This window comes from Nanorana parkeri, unplaced genomic scaffold (genome assembly GCF_000935625.1).
Source record: "Nanorana parkeri isolate BGI_ZX_2015 unplaced genomic scaffold, ASM93562v1 scaffold823, whole genome shotgun sequence".
NCBI classification, from domain to species: Eukaryota; Metazoa; Chordata; class Amphibia; order Anura; family Dicroglossidae; genus Nanorana; species Nanorana parkeri.
Genome location: NW_017307091.1, coordinates 166,905 through 194,119, shown reverse-complemented (window position 1 = coordinate 194,119; position 27,215 = coordinate 166,905). Strand labels below are relative to the sequence as shown.

The following is a 27,215-nucleotide window of genomic DNA, read 5'->3' as shown; positions in this document are numbered from 1 at the left end:
GGCCGGGCGCGGGAGTGGCGGATGAGGAAGGGCCGGGCGGATGAGGGAGGGCCGGGCGGAGGACAGAGTGTCATTTTTTTATCTTCATCTGTCTGGTCCTGGTTGCCAGATATCTGGAACACCAATTGTTGAGCCATGTAGGTGTGCAGCCCAGCACCCCCGACAATCTGCCCAGGGGTACACACATGTCTCACACAGACAAACACTCACACACGTGTCCCTCGCATAGACAGACATAGACAGACGTATACACACACGGGACTCTCACACAAGAATGTGACAGAATGCAGAGAACTTTTTCACAAACAGTGTTATTGCCATATATAAAAATATACAAAATTGTGCAAAATTCAACAAATGGTCGGACCAGTCTTCCACGGAACTGACCGCGCCAACTCCAGTACGGCGCTCCCTGGGGCTCCACTACAGGTTACCGGCATTGTTAGTACATCCTAGGACTCCGGCCACGCCCCCGGCAGTGTTAGTAAGAGGAAGAATGGACGCGCTGGATACGTAGCGAGCCCCAGACATTGTGCAGTTAGTAACTGGCCCCCCATCAGGGGGGAGCACAGCCTGACAAATACATACATATAGATATATACATCCAGCCGGCCTCCCAGTGCCATCACAGAACCAGCAATGCTGCCCCCTGCAGGCCACTTTTCCCCTGCTCAGGTCACCGAGTCTTTCTTCTTCTTCCTGAACGGAGACTTCAGGCGCCTCCACACCGATGTCTTAGGTTTCAGTTTGCGTTCGTTGGCCAGTGCGGCCTCGCGTTCCTTCCGGCGAATCTCACGCACCAGCGCATGGAAGACGTCATCAATGTAGTAACGCAATGCGGCAGACGTCTCGAAGAACGGACAGTTGAATTCTCTCGCCAAGGACACGCCCTCCTCCTTCGAAACCTGAAAGTGCAGACAGCGATCACAGATAATTCTCGGACAGCGGAGGTGCAGCCAGCGATCACAGATAAAGCTCGGACAGCGGAGGTGCAGACAGCGATCATAGATAAAGCTCGGACAGCGGAGGTGCAGACAGCGATCATAAATAAAGCTCGGACAGCGGAGGTGCAGACAGCGATCACAGATAAAGCTCGGACAGTGGAGGTGCAGACAGCGATCATAAATAAAGCTCGGACAGCGGCGGTGCAGACAGCGATCACAGATAAAGCTCGGACAGCGGAGGTGCAGACAGCGATCACAGATAAAGCTCGGACAGCGGAGGTGCAGACAGCGATCATAAATAAAGCTCGGACAGCGGCGGTGCAGACAGCGATCACAGATAAAGCTCGGACAGCGGAGGTGCAGACAGCGATCACAGATAAAGCTCGGACAGCGGAGGTGCAGACAGCGATCATAGATAAAGCTCGGACAGCGGAGGTGCAGACAGCGATCACAGATAAAGCTCGGACAGCGGAGGTGCAGACAGCGATCATAAATAAAGCTCGGACAGCGGAGGTGCAGACAGCGATCACAGATAAAGCTCGGACAGTGGAGGTGCAGACAGCGATCATAAATAAAGCTCGGACAGCGGCGGTGCAGACAGTGATCACAGATAAAGCTCGGACAGCGGAGGTGCAGACAGAAATCATAAATAAAGCACTCTCAGGGTCAGTGATCACAGGCCCCTCACCAGTGCACTCTCAGGGTCAGTGATCACAGGCCCCTCACCAGCGCATTCTCAGGGTCAGTGATCACAGGCCCCTCACCAGCGCACTCTCAGGGTCGGTGATAGCAGGCCCCTCACCAGTGCACTCTCAGGGTCAGTGATCATACTATGCCCTTGGATAATTGTGGGGGACTCTGTGGAAATGTCCTCATACAGGTTGGACTTTTGATGTGTGCTGACCTGGTGTGGTCAGGGTCAGCCATTCAAGTTGTCTAGAACAAGTCATGTGACATTCCTTTACCTGGCGGAGACGGGAGAGGTCAGACTTGTTTCCCACCAGCACCACAGGGGTGTCATCTGTCCGCCGTACGCGGTAGATCAGCTGTTTGAATTCTCTCACTTCGTGGAAGCTGCGACGGTCAGTGATGGAGTAGCAGATGATGAATCCCTCTCCGGCCCTCATGTACTGATCACGCATGGCTGTGAACTCGGCCTATAGAGACGGGGATACCAAGAGACAAAAAAATCTGGAAATTAGTCACCTGTACCCCAAATCTAACTCCTCCCCATTTACTCAACAGACCTCCCCCTGTGCCATCACCTCACCAGATCCCGCCTCTGACTGAACTCCTCTCCCTGTGCCATCAACTCACCAGATTCCGCCTCTGACTGAACTCCTCCCCCTGTGCCATCAACTCACCAGATCCCGCCTCTGACTGAACTCCTCCCCCTGTGCCATCAACTCACCAGATCCCGCCTCTGACTGAACTCCTCCCCCTGTGCCATCAACTCACCAGATCCCGCCTCTGACTGAATTCCACCCCCTGTGCCGATCAACCCACAGATTCTTCCTCTGACAGTGCCATCAACCCAACAGATCCCACCTAGGACTGTGCCCAACTCCTCCCCATGTGCCATCAACCCATCTGACTGAACTCCTCCCCCTGTGTCATCAACCCACCAGATCCCACCACTAACTGAACTCCTCCCCATATGCCATGAACCCACCAGATCCCACCTCTGACTGAACTCCTCTCCCTGCGGCATCAACCCAAAAGATCCTACCTCTGACTGTGCCCAACTCCTCCCCCTGTGCCATCATCCCAACAGACCCCCACCTCTGCCCCTGCCCAACTCCTCCCCCTGTGCCATCATCCCAACAGACCCCAACTCTCCCTACAGCCCCCTCCTTCCCCTGTGCCATCATCCCAACAGACCCCCACCTCTGACTGTGCCCAACTCCTCCCTCTGTGCCATCATCCCACCTCTGACTGCCCAACTCCTCCCCCTGTGCCATCATCCCAACAGACCCCACCTCTGAGTGTGCCAAACTCCTCCCCCTGTGCCATCATCCCAACAGACCCCACCTCTGACTGTGCCCAACTCCTCCCCATGTGCCATCATCGAAACAGACCCCACCTATAACTGAACTCCCCCAATATTCTCTTCCACCTCGCCGAACACAAGGTCTCTAGTGATGTCACTGTAATCAGCCCAGTGAAAGATGAACTCTGATTGACTGCTACAAAATTATATACCTTGCTGTATGCTAAGCCCCTCCCCAAGCGAAACCACCCACCTGTCCGGCTGTATCCAGGATGTCCAGGTTGGCGGGTTCGTCATCTATCCGTATGCGGATTTTGTATGCATCCTCTGGAAGAGAAATGTGCGGTCACTCTGCTTATATAGAGAGATGGGGGTGATTGTGTGCGGTCACGCTGCTTATATAGAGAGATGGGGGTGATTGTATGCGGTCACTCTGCTGATAATGATAGAGGGGGTCATTGTGTGCGGTCACTCTGCTGATAATGATAGAGGGGGTCATTGTGTGCGGTCACTCTGCTGATAATGATAGAGGGGGTCATTGTGTGCGGTCACTCTGCTGATAATGATAGATGGGGGTCGTTCTGTGCGGTCACTCTGCCAATGATAGATGGGGGTCATTCTGTGTGTTCACTCCCCCGATAACGGGACATCGGGATGGGGGGTAATTCTGTGCGGTCACTCCACTGATGACGGGACATCGGGGATGGGGGTCATTGTGTGCGGTCACTCCACTGATGACGGAACATCGGGGATGGGGGGTCATTGTGTGCGGTCACTCCACTGATGACGAGACCTCGGGGATAGGGGTCATTATGTGCAGTCACTCTCCTGAAAACGGGACATCGGGGATGGGGGTCATTGTGTGCGGTCAGTCCACTGATGACGAGACCTCGGGGTCATTCTGCGCGGTCACTCTCCTGATAACGGGACATCGGTCATTGTGTGCGGTCACTCTGCTGATAACCAGACATCAGGGATGGGGGTCATTCTGTGTACTCACCGATGGTGGGGTCGTGATCCTCGGGGAAGCGATGACTGATGAACTGCATGGTCATGGCTGTTGGGGCACAACACCAGCAAAGTCATTCATTTCTGGTCACATGACTAAATCCCCAATGAGAGGTGTGGAGCATAGGATATATATTTAAAAGCGGGGGACATGTCACATGGGGGAGGGGGGAACAGGGGACATGGCGGCAAGTCACATTTGGGAGGAGGTATGAAGGGGTCATGGCGGGGTGCCACATTCAGGGGGGCACGCAGAGAACATGGCGGGGTGTCACATTCAGGGGGGCACACAGGGGACATGGCGGGTTGTCACATTCAGCTGATTTTCACCCACAGCAAATCCCAGTACCCACAGTAACCATACACAGCTTTCCGTTACCCATAGCAACCATTTGATATGTAGGTCACATGACATGTAGGTCAGGGCGGGGCTGGGTGCTGTAAAGGTAGGCGGGACCTCTATACTCACCGCTCTTGCCCACTCCTCCGGCTCCCAGCATTACCAGTTTGTACTCCCGAGACCCTGCCGGGCCCCCTCCACCGCCTCCCCCAGACGAGGGCCGCCCAGCCGGCTCCATCGCTGTCCTGGAAGACGAGCCGAACTCACAGTGCCATTCGCACCGAAAGATGGCGGCCACTCTACGCTTCCTGATGGGCGGCACCCGAGTGACGTCACCCGGGGCGGGCATCCTCAGTGTCGGGAACGGGTCCCGCCCTCTACGTCTCCATGACGACCAAAGCGGCGGGAAGAGAATGAGAATGAGTGACGTAATCTTCTCAGCCTGTGACAAAGGCAGAGCTTTCTGTGACCAATCAGATCGTAGGAACAGGGAGGCCGTTGGTGACACAGACAGTGCTAACTGCAGGCAGACTGTAAAACTTGGACATGATAGATGAGGTTGGGGGATTGGTTTACTTGGAATCCCCAATGTACTAGTAAATCTGGGTGTGAGCTGAGGACTTGCTGCCAATGCTAGTAAATGTCGGTGTGACCCTGGGAACCGAGAGCGCAGCGTCCCTCAGTGTGACCCCGGGTGAGCATGGTGTCCCTCGGTGTGACCCCAAGAAAGTGAGTGTGGTGTCCCTCGGTGTGACCCCAAGAAAGTGAGAGCGGTGTCCCTCAGTGTGACCCCGGGAAAGTGAGAGCGGTGTCCCTCGGTGTGACCCCGGGAAAGTGAGCGTGGTGACCCCGGGAAGGTGAGCATGGCGACCCTCGTTGTGACCCCGGGAAAGGGAGTGCGGTGACCCGGGGAAAGTGAGAGCAGCATCCCTCGGTGTGACCCCGGGAAACTGAGAGCGGGGTTCCTCGGTGTGACCCCCCTGGGAATGTGAGAGAGCGGCGTTCCTTGGTGTGACCCCGGGAAAGTGAGCGCGGTGTCCCTCATTGTGAGCCCGGGAAACTGAGCACAGTCTCCCTCTGTGTGACTCCCCAGAAAGTGAGCGCAGTCTCCCTCTGTGTGAGCGCGGTGTCCCTCAGTGTGACTCCCCAGAAAGTTAGAGCGGTGTCCCTCAGTGTGACCCCGGGAAAGTGAGCGCAGTGTCCCTCGGAGTGACCCCGGGAAAGTGAGCACGTGTGTCCCTCAGTGTGACTCCCCAGAAAGTGAGCGCAGTCTCCTCTGTGTGAGCCCGGTGTCCCTCAGTGTGACTCCCCAGAAAGTGAGCGCAGTGTCCCTCGGAGTGACCCCGGGAAAGTGAGCACAGTCTCCCTCGGTGTGACCCCGGGAAAGTGAGCGCGGTGTCCCTCAGTGTGACTCCCCAGAAAGTTAGCACGGTGTCCCTCAGTGTTACCCCGGGAAAGTGAGCACAGTCTCCCTCCGTGTGACCCCGGGAAAGTTAGCGCAGTCTCCCTCTGTGTGACCCCGGGAAAGTGAGCACAGTCTCCCTCTGTGTGACCCCGGGAAAGTGAGCGCAGTCTCCCTCTGTGTGACCCCGGGAAAGTGAGCGCAGTCTCCCTCTGTGTGACCCCGGGAAAGTGAGCGCAGTCTCCCTCGGTGTGACTCCCCAGAAAGTGAGCGCAGTGCCCCTTGGTGTGACCACAGGAAAAGGAGAGCGGCGTCCCTCGGTGTGATCCCGGGAACGTGAGCACGGCGTCCTTCGGTGTGACCCCGGGAAAGTCTTTCCATGCAGAACTAACACTCCTATGAAATCAAGCTATGGGGGAGATCTCACACTCTGAACGCCTATTGTTTCTTGTGCTGCTTGTGGAGTGTGCAGGCAGATGCGGCCCTCTAATCATGTATGTTAGACAGAGGGCCTCCCGAGTACCCCTTGAGGAGTGAGCAGCCGCATCTGTAGCGGTGCATGTGGCAGAGAGGCAGCGGAAGGAGGGAACCATTGCACGTGCGGCCGGGGGCTTCATTTAGTGGGGGGCAGGGGGGGTGACGCCCGCGGGCCCTCGGCTGGTGGTATTCAGCATTGCTGTATAATCCTTATACAGCAATGCCGAATACCACCCAGCTACAGTCCCCCAAACCAGCCATCACCCACAGACTCCCCAACTACATCCAGGCTGCAGTACCTCTCCTTGGCGGCCAGTGGAGGGGAGGGGTCACAGGAGAGCGTCCTCACTCACGCTGACCCACATACCAGGATGTGGCTGTGGGTGCCTGCAGAGACGTGTATAGGCTCCGCCCCCGCCAGGCTAAATGTGATGTGATGGCCTGTTGTCTTCACAGCACACACGCCGGAGCATACAGCTGTCCCTCCTCCATGTGACAGACTTTACTGCAGTTCATTGTACAAAGTTTTTACAATGAACCGCAGTAAAGTCTGTGACACGGAGCTGGGCAGAGCAGAGTCGGGAGCGCTGCTTCGCCTGCGACCCGGTACCATTTGATCCACGGACCGGTACCGGGCCGCGGCCCGGGGGTTGGGGACCACTGCTCTATACAGTGCATTGACCTCACATCCTATACTATCCATCTCACAATGGAATTATGAAAGTATACTGAATTGTTATATTCCACATACAGGTTATACAGGATTGTTAGGTGTCAAATATTATCCACATGGGCACTGTGCAACAGGCTACTTGTAGTATCAGGCTACTTGTAGTATCATCACCTCAGGAAGCAAAGGGTGTCACCACCATACTCCTATGAAGTTAGGTGGTTATGGGGACCAATGTCTATTGGGACGCCGGCCTTTACATGCACATGTATAGCTAGGTGTGCAGGGCTCATATATTGGTGTGCAGCTATATATGATTTTGACCCTAGTGTCTTAAAGTACAGCAGCTCCAATATATTTATAGAATTTTAAATTAATTTTAAATTATTATTCACAATTTGAACTAGTTTTTAAAATATTTTAAACATTCTTAAAATCATCCATAAGCGCGGATTACACAGATTCCATTTACATGCACATGAACTTTAATGGCATTCCAGTCTTAGTCCGTAGGGTTCAATATTGAGTTAGCCCACCCTTTGCAGCTATAACAGCTTCAACTCTTCTGGGAAGGCCTCCACAAGGTTTAGGAGTGTGTCTATGGGAATGTTGGACCATTTGTGAGGTCAGGTACTGATGTTGGACGAGAAGGCCGGGCTCGCAGTCTCCGCTCTAATTCATCCCAAAGGTGTTCTATGGGGTTGAGGTCAGAACTCTGTGCAGGCCAATCAAGTTCCTCCACCCCAAACTCGCTCATCCATGTCTCTATGGACCTTGCTTTGTGTACTGGTGCGGAGTCATGTTGGAACAGGAAGGGGTCATCCCCAAACTGTTCCCACAAAGCTGGGAGCATGAAATTGTCCAAAATGTCTTGGTATGCTGATGCCTTAAGAGTTCCCTTCACTGGAACTAAGGGGCCAAGCCCAACCCCTGAAAGACAACCCCCCCACAATCCCCCCTCCACCCAACTTTACACTTGGCACAATGCAGTCAGGCAAGTACCGTTCTCCTGGCAAACGCCAAACCCAGACACATCCATCGGATTGCCAGACAGAGAAGCGTGATTCGATTGGAGAACACGTCTCCCCTTCTCTAGAGTCCAGTGGCGGCGTGCTTTACACCACGGCATCCGACGCTTTGCATTGCACTTGGTGATGTAAGGCTTGGATGCAGCTGCTCGGCCATGGAAACCCATTCCATGAAGCTCTCTACGCACTGTTGTTGTGCCAATCTGAAGGCCACACGAAGTTTGGAGGTCTCTAGCTATTGACTCTGCAGACAGTTGGCGACTTCTGTGCGCTTCAGCATGCGCTGACCCCGCTCTGTCATTTTATGTGGCCTACCACTTTGTGGCTGAGTTGCTGTTGTTCCCAGTTGCTTTCCACTTTCTTTTAATACCACTAACAGGTGACCACGGAATATTTAGTAGCAAGGAAATGTCACGGATGGACTTATTGCACAGGTGGCAACCTATCACGGTACCACGCATGAATTCACTGAGCTTCTGAGAGCGACCTATTCTTTCACAAATGTCTGTAGAAGCCTCTGCATGCCGAGGTGCGTGATTTTTTTACACCTGTGGTCATGGAGGTGATTAGAACATCTGAATCCAATGATTTGGAGGGGTGTCCCAATACCTTTGGCAACATAGTGTATATGTGATTGGGGCCCTTTTCGGGGGTATAATAATAAAACATTAATATTTTTCTATAGCAACATATAGGTTATGGCTTGTTTTGACGATTGACTAAAACAAACATGTGTTCCATCTGGCCTCTTTAATGACGTTGGTTAGTGGGAACCATTCGGTCTTTGATACCCAAGAGATTCTCTGTGGGACAAATCTGTACTTGCCCAGGTGGATGTGGTACTCCGATCTGATCAGACCATCCCTGAATCAGTGATTCCTACGATGTTGAGGCCTAGGAAGTATACTTACCACAAGGTCTATCATCAGACATAAAAGGAATACTTCACTTGGTGTGGGACAAATCTCCTTCCTACAGCTGGCCCTTCACCAGCGCCTTGCTCTGGGCACCATCAAGGGTCAGCTGCAGGCAGAGGATGAAGATGGAGGGCATTCCAGTGATTCTCATAAGTCTGGACTCGCCCAGGTAGATGTGATACTCTGACTTGATCAGACCTCCATGGGCTCTTCCAGATCGTCTAGTTCTGTCTCAAGGACCGATTTACCATCCTGCTTCACAGTTGCTGTCTTTAAGGGTTGTTGAAGCCCAGGTTCTGGGAGACTAAGGCATCCCTGAATCAGCGATTCCTATGAGGTTAAAGGCTAGGAAGTCTACTTTCTATTCCATAAGATTTATCTATCGTCAGACATGTAAGGCATACTTCACTTGGTGTGAGTCTCAGGGCTTCTCCTTGGGACAAATCTTCTCCTTCCTACATCTGGGTCTTGAGCAGCACCTTTCTCTCAGCACCATCAAGGGTCTGTTGCAGGCAGGATGGAGGGCATTTTAATGGTCCTCATAGCTCTGTACTTGCCCAGGTGGATGTGGTACTCTGATCTGATCAGACCATCCCTGAATCAGTGATTTGAGGGCTAGGAAGTCTACTTACCACTATGTATATCATGGAACATCAAAGGCATACTTTGCTTGGTGCGAGTCTCAGGGCTTCCACCCTAAAAGGTTCTCTGTGGGACAGATCCTCTCCTTCCAACATCTGGACCTTCACCAGTGCCTTGCACTGGGCACCTTTAAGGGCCAGTTGCTGGAAGAGGATAGAGATGAAGGGCATTCCAGTGGTCCTCAGCTCTGGACGTGCCCAGGCGGATATGGTACTCCAATCTGATCAGACCATCCCTGAATCTGATTCTTATGATGTTGAGGGCTAGGAAGTCTGATTACCACATGGTCTATCATTGGACATGAAAAGCACGCTTCACTTGGTATGAGTCTCAGGGCTTCCACCCTGAAAGGTTCTCTGTGGGACAAATCTCCTTCCTACAGCTGGGCCTTGACCAGCACCTTGATCTGGGCACCATCAAGGGTCATCTGCAGGCAGGGAGGAAATGGAGGGCATTTCAGTGGTCCTCATAGTTCTGTACTTGCCCAGGTGGATGTGGTACTCTGATCTGATTAGACCATCCCTGAATCAGTGATTTGAGGGCTAGAAAGTCTACTTACCACAAGGTCTATCATGAAACATGAAAAGCATGCTTCACTTGGTGTGAGAATCAGGGCTTCCACCCTAAAAGGTTCTCTGTGGGACAAATCCTCTCCTTCCAACATCTTTGCCTTGACCAGCGCCTTGCTCTGGGCACCATCAAGGGTCAGTTGCAGGCAGGATGGAGGGCATTTCAGTGGTCCTCTTAGCTCTGTACTTGCCCAGGTGGATGTGGTACTCCGATCTGATCAGACCATCCTTGAATCAGTGATTCCTACGATGTTGAGGCCTAGTAACTCTACTTAACACAAGGTCTATAATGAAGCATAGAAGGCATACTTCACTTGGTGTGAGTCTCAGGGCTTCCACTCTAAAAGGTTCCCTGTGGGAAAAATCTCCTTCCTACAGCTGGGCCTTGACCAGCACCTTGCTCTGGGCAACATCAAGGGTCAGCTGCAGGCAGGAAGGAGATGGCGGGCATTTCAGTGGTCCTCATAGCTCTGTACTTGCCCAGGTGGATGTGGTACTCCGATCTGATCAGACCATCCCTGCATCAGTGATTCCTACGATGTTGAGGCCTAGGAAGTCTACTTACCACAAGGTATATCATGGAACATGAAAGGCATACATCACTTGGTGCGAGTCTCAGGGCTTCCACCCTAAAAGGTTCTCTGTGGGATAAATCCTCTCCTTCCAACATCTTTGCCTTGACCAGCACCTTGCTCTGGGCACCATCAAAGGTCAGTTGCAGGCAGGATGGAGATGGTGAGCATTTCAGTGGTCCTCATAGCTCTGTACTCACCCTGGTGGATTTGGTACTACGACCTGATCAGACCTCCATGGGCTCTTCCAGATCATCCGTTTTTTCTGTCTCAAGGATCGATTTACCATTCTGCTTCACGGTCACTGTCTTTAGAGCTGTTGAAGCCGAGGTTTTGAGGCACCAAGCCATCCCTGAATCAGTGATTCCTACGATGTTGACGGCTAGGAACTAGAAGTCTACTTACCACAAGGTCTATTAGGAAACATGGAAGGCATACTTCACTTGGTGTGAGTCTCAGGGCTTGCACCCTAAAAGGTTCGCTGTGGGACAAATCTTCTCCTTCCTACAGCTGGGCCTTGACCAGCACCTTGCCCTGGGCACCATCAAGGGTCAGTTGCAGGCAGAGGATGAAGGTTGCAGGTGGACATCCACTGGGCCTTAGAACCTTGCCGAGGTTGCCTAGCCTTGCCTTGATCAGGCTCTGGTTAGTGCTGTGAAATGTTTTTGGTGGCTCAGTCTGTTTGCTTTGCATGAATGACTATAAACCTCTTTGTGTACTACGGAACAAACACAACGCGTGCACAATGTTCTCTTCCCCAGAGAGCCGGCCAAGGTTAATGGAGTCAGATGATGTAATGGAGTGGGGTGATGTAATGCAGTCAGGGACATAGCACGCCACACCTGACACCACACGAGTGAATCCATTTTTATTTGGTGAGTTAACAAATCCAAGTAAGGTAAGTTAGCATAGTTACATAGTAGTGCTGCACAGAGGTACGCATAGTGTTCATATCACAAGTACGGGGGAGGGGTGGGGGGAATGGAGGCACTTGCGGGACCTCACATAATAGCGGAATATTACAGGATTCCATGATGATCTCCCCTCCCTGCGCACACAATACACACACACAGCTCCTCCTCGGTGTCTGCCCTCACTGGAATCATTCATGTCAGCATAATGGTCCGGGGCCCCTGTCACTGCACACTGGAGGGGCCACGCCCAGGCTGGCAGAGACATCTCCATTACACCAGAATAAGACACATCGCACAGATCCACAATGCACAGATCTGGATTTAACTGAATTCTATAGAATATATACAGAGGGGTCCGTGTGTGAGATTACAGAGGGATCCGTGTGAGATTACAGAGGGATCTGTGTGCGAGATTACAGAGGGGTCCGTGTGAGAGATTACAGAGGGATCCGTGTGAGAGATTACAGAGGGATCTATGTGAGAGTCTACAGAGGGATCCGTGTGAGAGATTACAGAGGGATCTGTGTGCGAGATTCCAGAGGGATCCGTGTGAGAGATTACAGAGGGATCTGTGTGAGAGATTACAGAGGGATCCGTGTGAGATTACAGAGGGATCCGTGTGAGATTACAGAGGGATCCGTGTGTGAGATTATAGAGGGATCTCATTCATGTGAGAGATTACAGAGGGATCCGTGTGAGAGATTACAGAGGGATCCATGTGAGAGATTACAGAGGGATCCGTGTGAGATTACAGAGGGATCCGTGTGTGAGATTACAGAGAGATCTGTGTGAGAGGGATCTGTGTGAGAGATTACAGAGGGATCTGTGTGAGAGATTACAGAGGGATCTGTGTGAGAGATTACAGAGGGATCCATGTGTGAGATTACAGAGGGATCAGTGTGAGATTACAGAGGGATCTGTGTGAGAGATTACAGAGGGATCTGTGTGAGAGATTACAGAGGGATCTGTGTGAGAGATTACAGAGGGATCCGTGTGAGAGATTACAGAGGGATCTGTGTGAGAGATTACAGAGGGATCCGTGTGAGAGTTTACAGAGGGATCCGTGTGAGATTACAGAGGGATCTGTGTGAGAGATTACAGAGGGATCCGTTTGTGAGATTACAGAGGGATCTCATTCATGTGAGAGATTACAGAGGGATCCGTGTGAGAGATTACAGAGGGATCTGTGTTAGAGGGATCAGGGGGATCCGTGTGAGAGATTACAGAGGGATACGTGTGTGAGATTACAGAGGGATCTCATTCATGTGAGAGATTACAGGAGAGTCTGTGTGAGAGATTACAGAGGGATCTTTCTGATAGATTACAGGTGGATTTCATTCATGTTATAGATTACAGAGGGATCTCATTCATGTGAGAGATTACAGGAGAGTCTGTGTTGGAGATTACAGAGGGATCTTTCGGATAGATTACAGGTGGATCTCATCCATGTGAGAGGGTACGGGTGGATCCAATTTGTAGGAGGGATTATAAATGATCCCATTCTAGTAACCTTCTTCCTGTCTCTGTCCTGTCTCTGTCATACTCTGGATCTGTTTTTGGAGTCTAAATCATATTAAATAAAGGTGATCATTATACTGATTTCTATGAAATTATAGAGGGATCCTATAACTTTACAAGATCCTGGAGGGATCTATTTAATATTAGAACAATGAAGCTGGAATCCAGCGCTCACATCCAATCATGAAGCGGGATCTGTTATCAGTTATGGGACCTTCCCTACTAATCCCCCGAAATCCGGATATTTTCTGGCATTGATTACATAGCTGGGGGTGGGGGGGTGAAAGGATTCCTCAAGCCTTACAAAGATGGCCAATCATTGGCTCTTCCGAGGCGTAAATGGATTTAGTATGTTTAGGATCTCCCAATGTGTTCTCTCTATTACGGGGGGGGGGCGCTAATAAAGTTATTCTGACACTCAACAAACACACTTGATGATCCATAAGATCCTTCTAGGGTCCACACTCCACCTCCCCCGTCCCATGGCAGGATGTGTGTGTGTGAGTCCAGAAATCTCCCATGGTATCACAGTCCTGCCACAGAGCAGCGCCGGAAATCGGCGACAATCCCCCCCTTGAAGCACATCGCCTGGCCAGATGGGCCAGTCAGTACGATTAATGACCTCCAAACTCGTGAAGACGGGATAGCGGCTATTGCTGAAGAGCATCACTGGGAGTGCAAGAGGAGCACCAAACCTGATACGACCGCCGAGCGGCGTCCAACCAATACAGCCACCTCGGCATCGCACATTGATCGCAAAGGGCCACGCTGCTTTTTTTCCTTTGAGCTCAAATCTATAGAAATATAAATAAGACACAAAGCAGGAAACCAAAACATGGGGAGGGGGGGAGCCGTCACCAGGCTATTAAAAAGGGAAAGGTGCACAGTGTACAAGCCCAACAGCTTCCACTGGCCTCAGAGCCACCGGGGACCAGGGAGGTGAGGATGACATGCACAGGGCGTCCGGACAGACAGACGGATAGAGCCTGCCTACACATGCAAACACAGGAATATAGTCCATATAGGAGTACGTACGGAGAGCATCACCTTATCTGGTGGTTAAGTTAGTGTTATAGTGTCCTGCAAAACATCAGAAGAATTGACAGTCTAGAAAAGTTTGATCTACCACTAAAACGAGGGTAAACCCCGTCAGCGTTCGGCAGGCCTTCAAAGGCGCCTCGGTCACTGGGGGGGAGGGGTTCAACAGGATTACACAAAAAAAAAAATGGACAATCTCCTGCCCACCTTCCTTCCATCCACCGCCAAAACTGTGTTCTCCCTTTCACCCTGCTCTTCTGCCCTGCTCGGAGAAGACACCGCCACCCCCACCCCTCCTTAGTACTCGGACAAACTGTGCCACTTGGCAACCAGCTTCCGTGGGTTATCACACACCTCCCGCCAATGTTCGATGCCGTTGGCCGTGACGCTGTGTGCTCCCAGGATGAGGCGGCCCACCACTTGGTTCTTGGTGGTGCGATCAAAGTCGATGACCAGGAACTCAATGCTGATTTCTGGCAGGAGCTCGGAGGGGATGTCGTAGATAAAGGACTCGTTGAAGACGGGGCTCAGCGTGCACTTCTTGACATGAGTCTTCTTCTTGGCGATGCGTTTCCTGCCGTAGTAAACGTTGACCTTGACGTATGGGTCTGTGGAGGAGAGGAAACTGGCACATTAGACTGTTCCAGAAATCTGTGTGTGGTTAGGAACTACAATGTCACCATCACCACCACCATACTACACCACCATCTCCACTACACCACCACTTCCATCACTACCACCATTCCACACCAGCATCTCCACTCCACCACTACCACCATTCCACACCAGCATCTCCACTCCACCACCACCACCACCACTCCACCACCATTCCACACCAGCATCTCCACTCCACTAGCACTCCCACCATTCCACACCAGCATCTTAACTCCAATCCACTACCACCATTCCACACCAGTATCTCAACTCCACCACCACTACCACCATTCCACACCAGCATCTCCACTCCACTCTACCACCATTCCACACCAGCATCTCCACTCCACCACCAAGACTCCACTCCGCCACCACTACCACCATTCCACACCAGCATCTCCACTCCACTCCACAACCACTATTACCCCCATCATCACTACCACCATTCTGCACCACCATCCCCACTACCAGCATTTCATACCAGTACCACCGCCTAAACTGCGCTTAACCTCCTAGATGTTAAAGAGGAACTCCAAACAAAGCAACATTTTCAAAAGTACATAACCAACAGACATGTTAGTATTTTTTTTGGATGCCCCATTGTGAAGAAAACACAACCCTTCCAGATTCCTCCCGATCTTGAAGGAGGTCTACAAATCTCTTATAGCCACCAGCTCTACCGTCCAAGCCACGCATTCAGCTAAAGAGTTCAAGAGCAACTTCATTCAGCCTTTCGGGTGACACACAGACATCTACTAGCTGCTGATGTTTCAGCAGCAGTGCCACATACAATACTTCTCTCAAGAGTCCTGATGTAAGCAGTGGGCTGGCTCTTGGAAGGAGTTATACAAATATCAAAAGGCCTTGCTACATACTTCATCCTTGCAGTGTCACCTACGTCACCCTCGCACTTCCACATACTTCACCTGCACAGTGCCACATACTTCACCTGCACAGTGCCACATGCTTCACCCGTACAGTGCCACATACTTCACCCTCACAGTGCCACATATTTCACCCGCACAGTGCCACATACTTTACCTGCACAGTGCCACATACTTCACCTGCACAGTGCCACATACTTCACCCGCACAGTGCCACATACTTCACTTTTACAGTGCCACATACTTCACCCTCACTGAGCCACATACTTCACCCATTCAGTGCCACATACTACACCCTCGCAGACAACATACTTCATCCTTGTAGTCCCACCCTCACAGCGTCACATACTTCACCACCACAGAGGCACATACTGTGACGGACTGAACCGTCACTGGGGCTGTTGGAGGAGCCTGAGGGCTAGCCTCCTTCCTACTGACTATGGACCTAGGACTATGGAGACCCCCCCTCGGACCTCTTGGGGTTACAATGAACCATTCTCCTAGGTTTATGTGTGGAGGGATGTACTGCATATTTTCCCTGGCATTACATGTAAGTGACCTTGTGTTTATTATAGGTACAGGCTGTGAATCCAGCAGCGCTGGAGGGGGATAATTCTGGACATTTAACTTGTTACAGTTTATTGACCCCTTTGTTGTATTGTGTGGATGATGGGATTAGGATAGCTGATTCTAGGAGTAGCTGACTCCGGGTATAGATGAGTAGATCACCCTATGATACACTCAGGAGTTAATCCCATCACATGTGTCTCCTCTCTCCCTATTCATTCATTAAGGCATCGGGGAGGGGGAGGGGATGTCTGTTTGCATGCTGTTCATGTTTGATTGCGATGTGTTTTTAGACTTCCAGAACTGTATATATACTGAGCCGGTGTTCAATAAAGGCAGTTCTTGTTTTCCTCTTCAACATTGGTGTTGTCTGATGATTGAGGAGGTTAGCGTTCTGTCCTAATATTAGGCAGGTTTGGGCTGAGGACACTGGAATTCGGGTTTTAGCGGAGAGGAAGCTGATTTCTGACGGAGTTACCCAGTCGAGGTACCAGGTGGTCCGTCACAAATACTTCACCCATGCAGTGCCACATACTTCACCCCCACAGTGCCACATACTTCACCCTCGCAGTGCCACATACCTGACCCCCACCGGGGCAAATACTTTACCTGCACAGTGCCACATACTACACCCCCGCAGACAACATACTTCATCCTTGCAGTGCCACATACTTCACCCTCGCAGTGCCACATACCTGACCCCCACAGGGGCAAATACTTTACCTGCACAGTGCCACATACTACACCTCCGCAGACAACATACTTCATCCTTGCAGTGCCACCCTCACAGTGCCACATACTTCACCCTCACAGAGGTACATACCTAACCCATTCAGTGCCACATACTTCACCTGCACAGTGCCACATACTTCACCTGTGCAGTGCCACATGCTTCACCCTCGAAAAGCCACATACTTAAACCTTGCAGAGCCACATACTGCAACCTCGCAGTGCCGCATACTTCACCCGAACAGTGCCACATACTTCACATGCACAGTGTCACATACTTCTTCACAACCCCCCAGACAACATGCTAAACTTTCTTTTAGTTCATGCCACAAAAGAGCAGGAGCTGTGTAACCCATCTTACATTGTCATTGGTATTTGGGATGGAATACATAAAACTATATCATATAATAATACCACAATCACCCTAATGTTGAAGATAACCAGTGAGGATAGAAATATAAGATGCCATTGCTGACTTGTTTTTTTTAGGTGCAGGCTTCAGCGCTATTACAACCTAGCAAGTCACTGAACTGGAACAAGCATGCTGCTAGTGAAATGGGAAAAGTCTGAACACCCATTGTGCCTACTTATTTCACCCGAGACCAGGATGAGCCTTCTGAACCTTTAAATAGTAAGCAATGGCGGCTCCTATGCTACTCTCTCAACAGGTTCCCTTTAACCCTGAGCTTGTTTGATTGGCCATAGCCCAGGAAGTAGCATGCACATTCAGCGACTCTGCCCCAGGATGGATAAATAGCTGCTACCTGACAGTCCGGTGATGTCCACCCTCGGGAGGTGTTTGGCTTTCAGCACGATAACGGTCATCCTCTGCGCCACAGGCTGGTAAGAAAGCGAGACCTGCAATTCTCCCCGACTCATGCACTTCTGTGGAGAGAGGGACGACTGCGATTACAATGGCGGCTACAGCCTCATTTCTGGATCCAACATGTGAGCTTTACACTGAACCTTGTTATCTGGCTCCTAAATCCAAGCGATTGGCTACTGAACTCTATGCCAATTTTTACCTCCCTAAGCCAGTTGCACTCAACATATAACCAAATCCAATGTGTCCCATATTCCTGCCAGAGGAAAATGGTTTAACCCTCTCATGACCGATGCCTTTTTTTTTCTTCCATTTTTTGTTTACATGTCATAATCCACATTTTAGGCCTGATAAATACTTAAAACCCCCAAACATTATATATTTTCTGAAAGCCAAGACCCTATAGAATAAAATGGTGGCAGTTGCAAATTTTTATGTTGCACGATATTAGCGCAACTCCTTATCAAACCCCAAATTGTAGTGAAAAATGCACTTAAATGCCCCAAAGCACAATAAAATACCCATTTTTTAATAACATATAAAAGATGAGGTTACAATGAGTAAATAGATACCCAACATGCCCAGGTTAAAAATTGTGTGCGTCCGTGAAACCGCGACAAAATTCAGTATCACAAAAAGTCTATAGACCACGCTTTAAAAGCCCCAACAGGTCATCAGTTTAGAGATACGCATAAATACTGTACCTAGAATTATTGCTCTCACTACGGCATGCATTGCAATACCCAACATGTGTAGAGCGATCGTTGTTTTCATACGTAGGCGCACCCAACGCATGTTTATGCGACGACACGTGGGCTTGCGGGGGAGGGGGACTTTAAACATTATTTTTACATTTATTTAATTTAATAATAATTTTAAAAAGTTATTTTTTTAAACTTTACTTTAATTGCTATCACATAGGGGGGCTTACAAGCACCCCATGTGATAGCATATTGGCAGTGACAGGTCCTCTTTAAGGTGACGCTGGGTGTCCAAAAGACCCCTAGTATCACCTTTACACTCCAAAAAAGCTATTGAGGTGCAGATCGCAGGCTTCAGGCGCCGAACAATGACAGCTATGGGACCGGAAGTGATGTCATCTGCATTGCTCCCGGTCCCATAGTACGGGGAGGGGATCGGCAAACGGAGGTTCACTGATCTCCTCCCCAGCTTCCCCCCGACACCAGAGAAGCCGGTCCTGGGTCCGTAGGAGGGGCAACGGAGCCTGGGAAACATGGCAGGGGGTGTCGGGCCCCGTTTGCTGGCCCATAGAAGCGATCTGGCGGCAGCTGAGCCGCCAGAATTGCTTCTACTGTAAAGCCGACAGCCGGCTTTACAAGTTTAAACAGAGTCCCAGTGGAGACCCGATGCCAGTGACGAACACTGTACGTACTGGTCATGAAGGGGTTAAATCGTTTTTGACCCAAAACCGGAGCTGTAACTCCTGCAATAAGATGACCTGGGAAGGACTAGGTGGAGGTATGCTTGTACATGCAGTTAGGCATGGGAGTTTTGCCAGGACTAGTGTTGTGTACCTTGTGGACATAAACAGTATAGAGCGCTATAGTGCTTGGCCTTCACACCATTTCTATGATCTATTCCTTGATGAAGGTTCTGGGATTCACTCCACTTGTGCTTAACAGACTAAATGTAGGAAAACTAACCTGAATGTTCCTCTTGATGATTTCCCTGGTTAGCTGCACTTTGCCGGTGCTGGGGTCCACACCGGCCAGCGGCACCATCACCTCTCCAATGACGTCATCTCGAGAGAAGCGGTCGAAGCTCAAGACGAGGAAGTGAAGGACGATGTCCTGGAGCTGGCTGTAGGGGATGCCATAAAAGGTGAAGGTTTCATCAAAGACGGGATTGAGGGTCTTCCTCATGACCCGAGTCTTCACCCGGTGTTTCTTATCTGGCAGGATGGTCATCTTGATGTATGGGTCTGATCCATGAGAGTGTTCATCCATCACCGGTAGGCCGTGCGCCTCCTGTATGGTGACCACCAGAGCTTTCTTGGGGAAGTTATAATCCACGGAGAGGGTCAGTGTCCCGAGGGCCACGTCTTCGTCGGGAGAGCAAGGGGATGACGTCTTACTGGCGCTGGAGGTCAGACTTTGACTTGGGCTTACTTCATCTCCGTAGTTCATAGTAATGGGCAGCTGGTTGATGGATGTAGCAGTAGCTAGGCCATTGGGACCTTTCTCTGAGGTCATCAGGCCCACCTCGGCGTTGTCCAGCAATATGTTCCCCCGTGGATTCTCTGCATCTACGGGCTGTTTATCTCTGCGGATATTCAAGTGTTTCTTCTTATTACTGAGTGTCTCTGGGTAGATACTGATCCCCTTCAGCATGTGTATAAACTTATATGGAGGATTCTTGTTTTTCTTCTCCGCCCGGTTGACGCAGCAACTCCAGATAAAAATTGTGACTGAGACAGAGACGACCAGGACGGCGGCTCCAATGAAGCCGGCCGCTATGGGCGACATATCTGCGGGAAAAATGGAGAAAGGGGCATTGCTGAGTGCGTGATCACGCGCATAACAATTATAGAACTGGAAATGGGGAAGACAAATACTATGAGCAGTGCACCATGTGTTGTCACTTGATATTGATCTCCTCTTAAGGCTGCACTCATGGGAAATGTCAAAACTACCCTTGCAGTAGGACTTCCCTCGCCCTGCAAGGGTTAAATGTTCATTTGGTCTATGGGGTCATTAAACCAGTTCTACTTACCTTACCCCTCTTGGCCTTCTCTCTTCCTCCGACGCTTCAGGTTTTAGGTGGATCCTCAGTGTCCTCATTTACAACATAGGACTGCTGGTCTTATGTTGTATGTGATGATGTTAGAGTACCTGCAATGTAGCACCAATGAGAAGTGTCTGTGGAGGTTCTCATTCATCCAGATCCAATGAGAAGTGGTTTGGGAGGGTGCGGTAATGGTACCCAAGACCAAAATGAGCATTTAACCCTGACAGTCAGGGGGAGCCCCACTGCAAGGGTAGCTTTGAATTCTCCCCGGAGCTCAGCTTTGATATACAGACAACAGGACAGACTGAGCTCTCTATACACAGGGGCCCGAGGATGACAAACTCTCCTCTACACCAACACAGGACTGATGTCCTGGGTCAATAGACAGGGGAATAGAGGGTTCTTGGGGCTTTGTCATTTTCTAAAAGCAAGGCTTCTGTGGGGTGTCATGTGATCGGAGTGAGCACCCCTGGGTATAGATCATGTGACTAGTAAGTGCTCCTGTGCATGGATCATGCGATCATAGTGAGGACCAGATTTCCATTTCAGGCTCCTGTAGGCACGGATGGAAATCTGTTTAGCCTCATCCGGCGCCCTTACCTGCTGCGGGACCCACCGGCTTTCACATATGCAGAGAAGGACCCCAGCGTCGCATAAGGCTGGTCTAAATGCCTGTCTGCATCAGAAAGGCGTTTTACAGGGCAGCCTTACACACCGCGAGGGTCCTTCCCTTGCGTTTGCGGAAGCCGGCAGTTCCTGTTGGCGCCGCTGGTCTTGGAGCAGCAGGGTGCATTGTGTGCAGAGTGCACCCTCCTTGCTATTGCCGCTGTTGTATCTTGACACAACACCCGGAATAAGGCAGGTAGGTACTGGCACGGCGCCTCTCTATGGAGGGCACATGTGCCTACTCTGCCTAATGGTAAATTCGGCCCTGGTGAGGGCCCCTGGAAAAGAGTCATGTGATCAGGGTAAAGGGGGGGGGGGATTAGTCATGTGATCACAGTGTAAGCCCCCAGAAGTGCCATGTGATTAGAGTGAGGCCTGTTTGATGTGATACATGTAAGTGCCTTTTGGGGATTAGTCATGTGATCACAGTGAGGGCCCCAGGAGAAGTGTCATGTGATCAGAGTGAGGCCTGTTTGATGTGATACATAAAAGTGCCTTTTTGGGATTAGTCATGTGATCACAGTGAGGGCCCCAGGAGAAGTGTCATGTGATCAGAGTGAGGCCTGTTTGATGTGTCATGTGATACATGTAAGTGCCTTTTGGGGATTAGTCATGTGATCGCAGTGAAGGCCCCTGGGGAGGAGTCATGTGATCAGAATGGGGACCACTGAGGTGGAGTCAAGTGATATGACTATTGCACCTCCATGGAACAATGATTATGCCCCGGGCACAGCGTAACCATCGCTCGCAGGGGCCCCAAACTCACATTGTAAGTCCCCGTCATGAACCTACAGAAAGATCTGTGCTGAGACACATCAACAACAAACATAAATCTTATCAATACATAGCCAGACATTATAACAGGAAACTGACGCACCACAGCAATGCAATGTCCTTCGGGGGCCATAGCAGACCTTGGCCCCAGCCGTCCAGCATGATCCACGGGCCACACAGTGCATGGATAGGGACCCTAAGGCAATTTTATCTCCCAAGGGCCCCAAGCTGGCTCTGAGCCCAGAGATGACATAAACAGCTTAGGCCATGGACCTGGACCAGCATGCAATGAGGAATCAAACGGCCCAGGGTGTAGAGAGAAATCAGGGGCCCCAGCGTGTGGAGGAGAATCAGGGGCCCCATGGTCTAGAGAGGAATCAGGGGCCCCAGCAAGTGTTGGTGTCTCATGGGCCCCAGAAATCCCCCAGACACGATGATGAAGTATATTCGGGGACCCCTGTAGCATCCAGGCCCCTGAATCATTATCTCATCTCTGTCTAGTGGCATCCGGGGCCCCAATGTGTACGATGGTATGATGATAATAAGTCAGGGGATTGACTGATGACACAGGGGTCCCATGATGCCCGGGACTCCAGGGGATGTTGACCATTGAGGGGCCCCGGGGCATCTCTTACCGTAGCTGGGGGCGAGGCTGGTGATCTCCGCCATGCTGGCCCGATTCGGCTCTACTTCATGTCCCGCTGATGATGCTGCAGATGATGCTGATCCGGGCGCTGGTCCTGATGCAAGCCAAGGTCCCACCCACCGCTGCCGAACTCTGGCCTCTCCCAGCGGCCGGAAACTGCCGAACGCACGAACATCCGCCGCCATCTTGCTACACCCTGCAGCCGCCCAGACACAAAAGTCCTCGGGCGGACGGCTACTGCTGGGGTGTAGGAAGATGGAGGGGGTGAATATGCTTTCTTTGGAGTATGATAAAGGATATGAAGAGTACTACATGTGAGGAGACTGCAGTGACTTGATAATGAGGGGCTGGTACTAGTCAATAGAAAATACATATAATATGGCAGTGAAAAGACACTAGAGGATGTGTATGCAGAGAAGGATAGCAGGCGCCATGTCGACAGTAGTAGGAGGCTTCTGGAGCTGTTATAGGCTGAGCTGCAAACAATTATTCCAAGACTGGACATTCATGGACACACTGATTGTACAATCTCATTTAGATTTATGATCAGCAGCGTAATATCACGGCTTAACCAAAAATGTCTACTCAGTTTATATCTGATGAGGCCCTCACTACACGAGAAAGGAGCTCCTCGGGGAGGAGAGCAATGGAGAGGAAAGGAGATCCACTGAGAGGGGAGGAAGGGAAGGAGATCCCCGGGGAGATGAGAAAAGGAGAGGGAAGGGAATCCCAAGAGAGGAGAGGGAAGGGAAGGAGATCCCCTGAGAGGAGAAGGAAGGGAAGTAGATCCCCAGGGAGGGGAGGAGAGGGAAGAGAAGGAGATCCCCTGAGAGGAGAAGAAAGGGAAGAAGATCCCCTGAGAGGAGAAGGAAGGGAAGAAGATCCCCAGGGAGGGGAGGAGAGGGAAGAGAAGGAGATCCCCATGGAAGGGAGGAGAGGGAAGGGAAGAAGATCCCCTGAGAGGAGAAGGAAGGGAAGAAGATCCCCAGGGAGGGGAGGAGAGGGAAGGAAATCCCCAGGGATGGGAGGAGAGGAAAGGGAAGGAGATCCCCAGGGAAGGGAGGAGATAGAAGGGAAGTAGATTTCCATGGAGAAAAGGAGATTCCCTGGGAGGAGAGGTAAGGAAAGGAGATCCCCAGGGAGGGAGGGGATGGGAAGGAGATCCCCTGAGAGGAGAAGGAAGGGAGGAAAATCCACAGGGAGAAGGAAGGGAATGAGATCCCCAAGGAGGAAAGGGGATCCCCTGAGAGGAGAGAGAAAGGTGCTCCCTGGGGAAGAAGTGGTAGGGAAGGAGCTCCCTGGGCAGGAGGGAAGAGGAAGAAGGGAAAAAGATCTCCGGGAGGAGGAGGGAAGGAGAGCCCCAGGGAGGAGAGGAAAGGGAAGATTGCTAGGGAGGAGAGGGAAGGGAACGAGAGGGAAGGGGATTACCAAGAAGGAGAGGGAAGGCAAGGAGTTTCCCCTTAGAGCAGAAGGAAGGGAAGGAAATCCCCTGGGAGGACAGAGATAGGCAGGAGGGGGAAGGGAAGATTTGGGGGGGAGGAAAGGGAAGGGGATCCCCAGGGAGGAGAAAGAAAAGGAGCTAAGGAGAGAAGGGAAGGAGCTCTCCAGGGAGGAGAGGGATGGGAAGAATATGGGGGCAGTGGGAAGGGAAGCTGATCCCCAGGGAAGGTGCTCCCTGGGAAGGGAAGGAGATCTCTATGGAGGAGTAAAAAGAGTTCCCTATATACATAGTAAACCCTAAAACTAGGGTCCCCCACAGGGCATTTTAGGGGGGCTGTCATAGAGAGACATGGAAGCTACCATTGCTCAGCTTCTTTGAATTGTTGCTTCTTTGGCTGCTATGCTGGTCCTCTGGCTTCAGTAGTGAGTCCCTGTCCCAGAACATGTATGTATGCCGGTCATGTGTTCTGAATCTGTCAGCCTTCCTGATCTCTAAACGTGTTCATGTCAGAGACTCGAAGTATCTAAGCCGGAAGATCAGCATGACAGCCAGACACGTAGACTTGTCACACAGCGGTCAGTGATATCAGGATAATACAGCTCAGGACAAGTTCACGTTATCAGAAATATCGCTGACATATATTGCCGTGTCAGTATGTATGACAGCGAGCGGAACCCCTGACCCTCACATACTGATCGGTATGGAGAGCTGAGCAGCACAAAGTCAGACAACCGCCCCAGCCCCGCCCATGTCATGTGACACTACGCCGTGCCTAAGAGATAAAGAAATGGGCTCACTGCGCAGGCGCGGGATCTTGAGGGGGCGGGGTTGGCGCAGTGTTGATCCGAATGAGAAGATGGCGGCCACCAGGTAGCGGGAAACCCGGGAGAGCGGCGAGTTGCTCTTACGCCTGACAACCACCCTACCCCGTGTGTTATAGATCCAGCTGGGGCCGTTACCCCTGACAACCACCCTACCCGTGTGTTATATACCCAGCTGGGGCCGTTACCCCTGACAACCACCCTACTACCCCAGTGTTATATACCCAACCGGGGCCACTACTTCTTACAACCACCCTACCCATTTGTTATATACCCAGCCGGGGCCATTACCCCTGACAACCACCCTACCCGTGTGTTATATACCCAGCTGGGGCCATTACCCCTGGCAACCACCCTACCCCTGTGTTATATACCCAACCGGGGCATTACTTCTGACAACCACCCTACCCATTTGTTCTATACCCAGCTGGGGCCATTACCCCTGACAACCACCCTACCCCTGTGTTATATACCCAGCTGGGGCCATTACCCCTGACAACCACCCTACCCCTGTGTTATATACTCAACCGGGGCCATTAGCCAGTCACAGAGGGGGAATTATTTCTGGGACACCTCCAATTTCCAGGTCAGGTGTAATTAGAGGAGCCAGTCACCGAGCGGGAATTATTTCTGGGAGACCTCGTATTTCTAGGTCAGGTGGAATCGCAGGAGCCAGTCACAGAAGGGGGAATTATTTCTGGGATGAAGGACATCTGAGGGGTCATTCTAATTCTTTAGTGCCAGAGTACATGGGCTTTGTGTAACTGACTTGCGTTTGAGCTGCTTCTCCATTGACCTGTTTTGTACGGGGGGGTCCTGTGTCCATAGTTCCTCACATTCCTATGTAGGGGGTTGGCTGCATGTATGAATGGCTTGTAGGATGCGTGTTGCACACACCTATCCTGACAGATCTCTGTGTTCTGTGATCCTTTGCAGGGTGGATGTGTCCTTCATCCCACCATTATAGACATGAGCGATCTACAGGCCCTCTTAAATCTTTCAGCCAATGGAGAGCTCAGCAGGAAGCGAACCGACGGCTCAAATAAATGACCAATCGCATGTTAAATGTCAAGCAACTCCTGGGTCTGAAGTTCCCACCTTGATGCAGAAACCAGCCGGACACAATAATGCCACCACATCCAGCTCTGAGACTGTCCCCCCTGTTCAGAGGGCACCTGCATCGTTGCTATGCAATGTACCAGGGGGAAAACATGTGCTGGTAGCTCCAGTACCAGAGCCTCCCAATCCTCTTCAAAGGACTCCAAAGTCTATTCCATGTTGTCTGCGGGGAGCTCCAGGAACTGAGCCACCTGGCCTCCACCAAGTGGGGCCAAGGGCAGGCCATCTAGTGACCATGCAGAAGCAAGGAAAGCCGAATCTACTGGCCACAAGTAAGGAATGTTCTTCCTCTGTACATAATAAAACTTTAAGGTCAGAACCACCTGAAGATCAAAACAAACTTCCTGAGTATGATTCTTCAGGTTGTCCACATAGACCTTCCAGTCCCCAGCAGTCATATAAAGTGCTAAGTGTACAGAATTCTGGAGATAGAGGCCTTTGCAGTGCAGAGGTGGCTCCCGGTGTACAGAAACTCCCCAAAAGGAAAGATTCATCTCCAAAACGGATATCCAACACAGAGACTCTCATGAGAACTGAGGCTGATCAGGCTAGACCGCAGACCCACTCTGTTCTGAGAGCCGATACCAGTCTGTTTAGAACCATAGCCAGATGTCCTCCAACAACTAGTCGCATCCAGTTTAGAAATGGCAAAGAGTCTACTTCACCAGATACCAGTCAATCCAAAGCCATCACCAAATCTTCTCCAACTGTTACCAGTCAACTGCGACCCTCCATTAAATTCCCGCCAACAGATGCCAATCTATTAAGATCGACCTCCAAAACCACTATAATACCTGATTCCAGCCAGTCAAGGCCTCTATCCCAGTCTACACCAAGTACTGACTCCATTCACCTTAGGTCCACCACCAGAGGTCCAAAAACTGACTTTGTTCAACTGAGGCCCACCACCAGCTCTCCGAGAACTGACTTCATTCAACTTAGGCCCACCACCAGATCTCCTCTGAGAACTGACTACGTTCAGCCGAAGCCCACCACCAGATCTCCTCAAAGAACAAAGGCTCCAAAAACTGAAAGAAGGCCAGTGAAACCGCAGACTGAAGCTACTCCAAATACTCATAGCGGACCCCAGACCAAGAGTGATCCCCGAACTGACAGCACTGTGACTGTTTGTGATGAGAGTAAGAAAGGTAAATTGCTGGTCAGTCCCGGCACACCTCGTGCTTGTAGTGAGGCTTCCCTTGCCGATCCACCACAGCAGCAATCTGTGGCCAAGCGTGAAAAGACGCAGGACAGGTTGGATGGTAAGAGGAAGTATTCTTTCAGTCCTTGTCCCTTAATACTCGTATGTTCATA

The 27,215-nt window shown here is 51.1% G+C and overlaps 3 protein-coding genes across 4 annotated transcripts in view; 1 reads left to right on the top strand and 2 right to left on the bottom strand.

Moving 5' to 3' along the window:
- Nucleotides 1-298: 298 nt before the first annotated feature.
- Nucleotides 299-4,614, bottom strand: LOC108794227 (GTP-binding protein Rit1). 2 transcript variants are annotated; one of them, XM_018565230.1, is made up of 5 exons: nt 4,412-4,614; nt 3,935-3,991; nt 3,188-3,261; nt 1,910-2,101; nt 299-905 (listed from the first exon to the last, which is right to left on the bottom strand). In XM_018565230.1, the coding sequence occupies exons 1-5, from the start codon at nt 4,518-4,520 to the stop codon at nt 672-674; spliced, it is 666 nt and encodes a 221-aa protein (XP_018420732.1). In that variant the 5' UTR covers nt 4,521-4,614; the 3' UTR covers nt 299-671. The 2 variants fall into 2 exon arrangements, with proteins under 2 accessions (XP_018420732.1, XP_018420733.1); XM_018565231.1 differs by lacking the exons at nt 3,188-3,261; nt 3,935-3,991 and adding an exon at nt 3,819-3,823.
- Nucleotides 4,615-13,763: 9,149 nt separating this feature from the next.
- SYT11 (synaptotagmin 11) lies at nt 13,764-22,670 on the bottom strand. Its single transcript, XM_018565253.1, has 4 exons — nt 22,510-22,670; nt 19,351-20,174; nt 17,625-17,748; nt 13,764-14,637 (listed from the first exon to the last, which is right to left on the bottom strand). The coding sequence occupies exons 1-4, from the start codon at nt 22,541-22,543 to the stop codon at nt 14,327-14,329; spliced, it is 1,293 nt and encodes a 430-aa protein (XP_018420755.1). The 5' UTR covers nt 22,544-22,670; the 3' UTR covers nt 13,764-14,326.
- Nucleotides 22,542-27,215, top strand: part of LOC108794213 (GON-4-like protein) — a 32,432-nt gene continuing 27,758 nt past the window's right edge. The window contains 2 exon segments of the mRNA XM_018565215.1: nt 22,542-22,834; nt 26,277-27,163. Coding sequence (XP_018420717.1) covers nt 22,542-22,834; nt 26,277-27,163 — 1,180 coding nt within the window.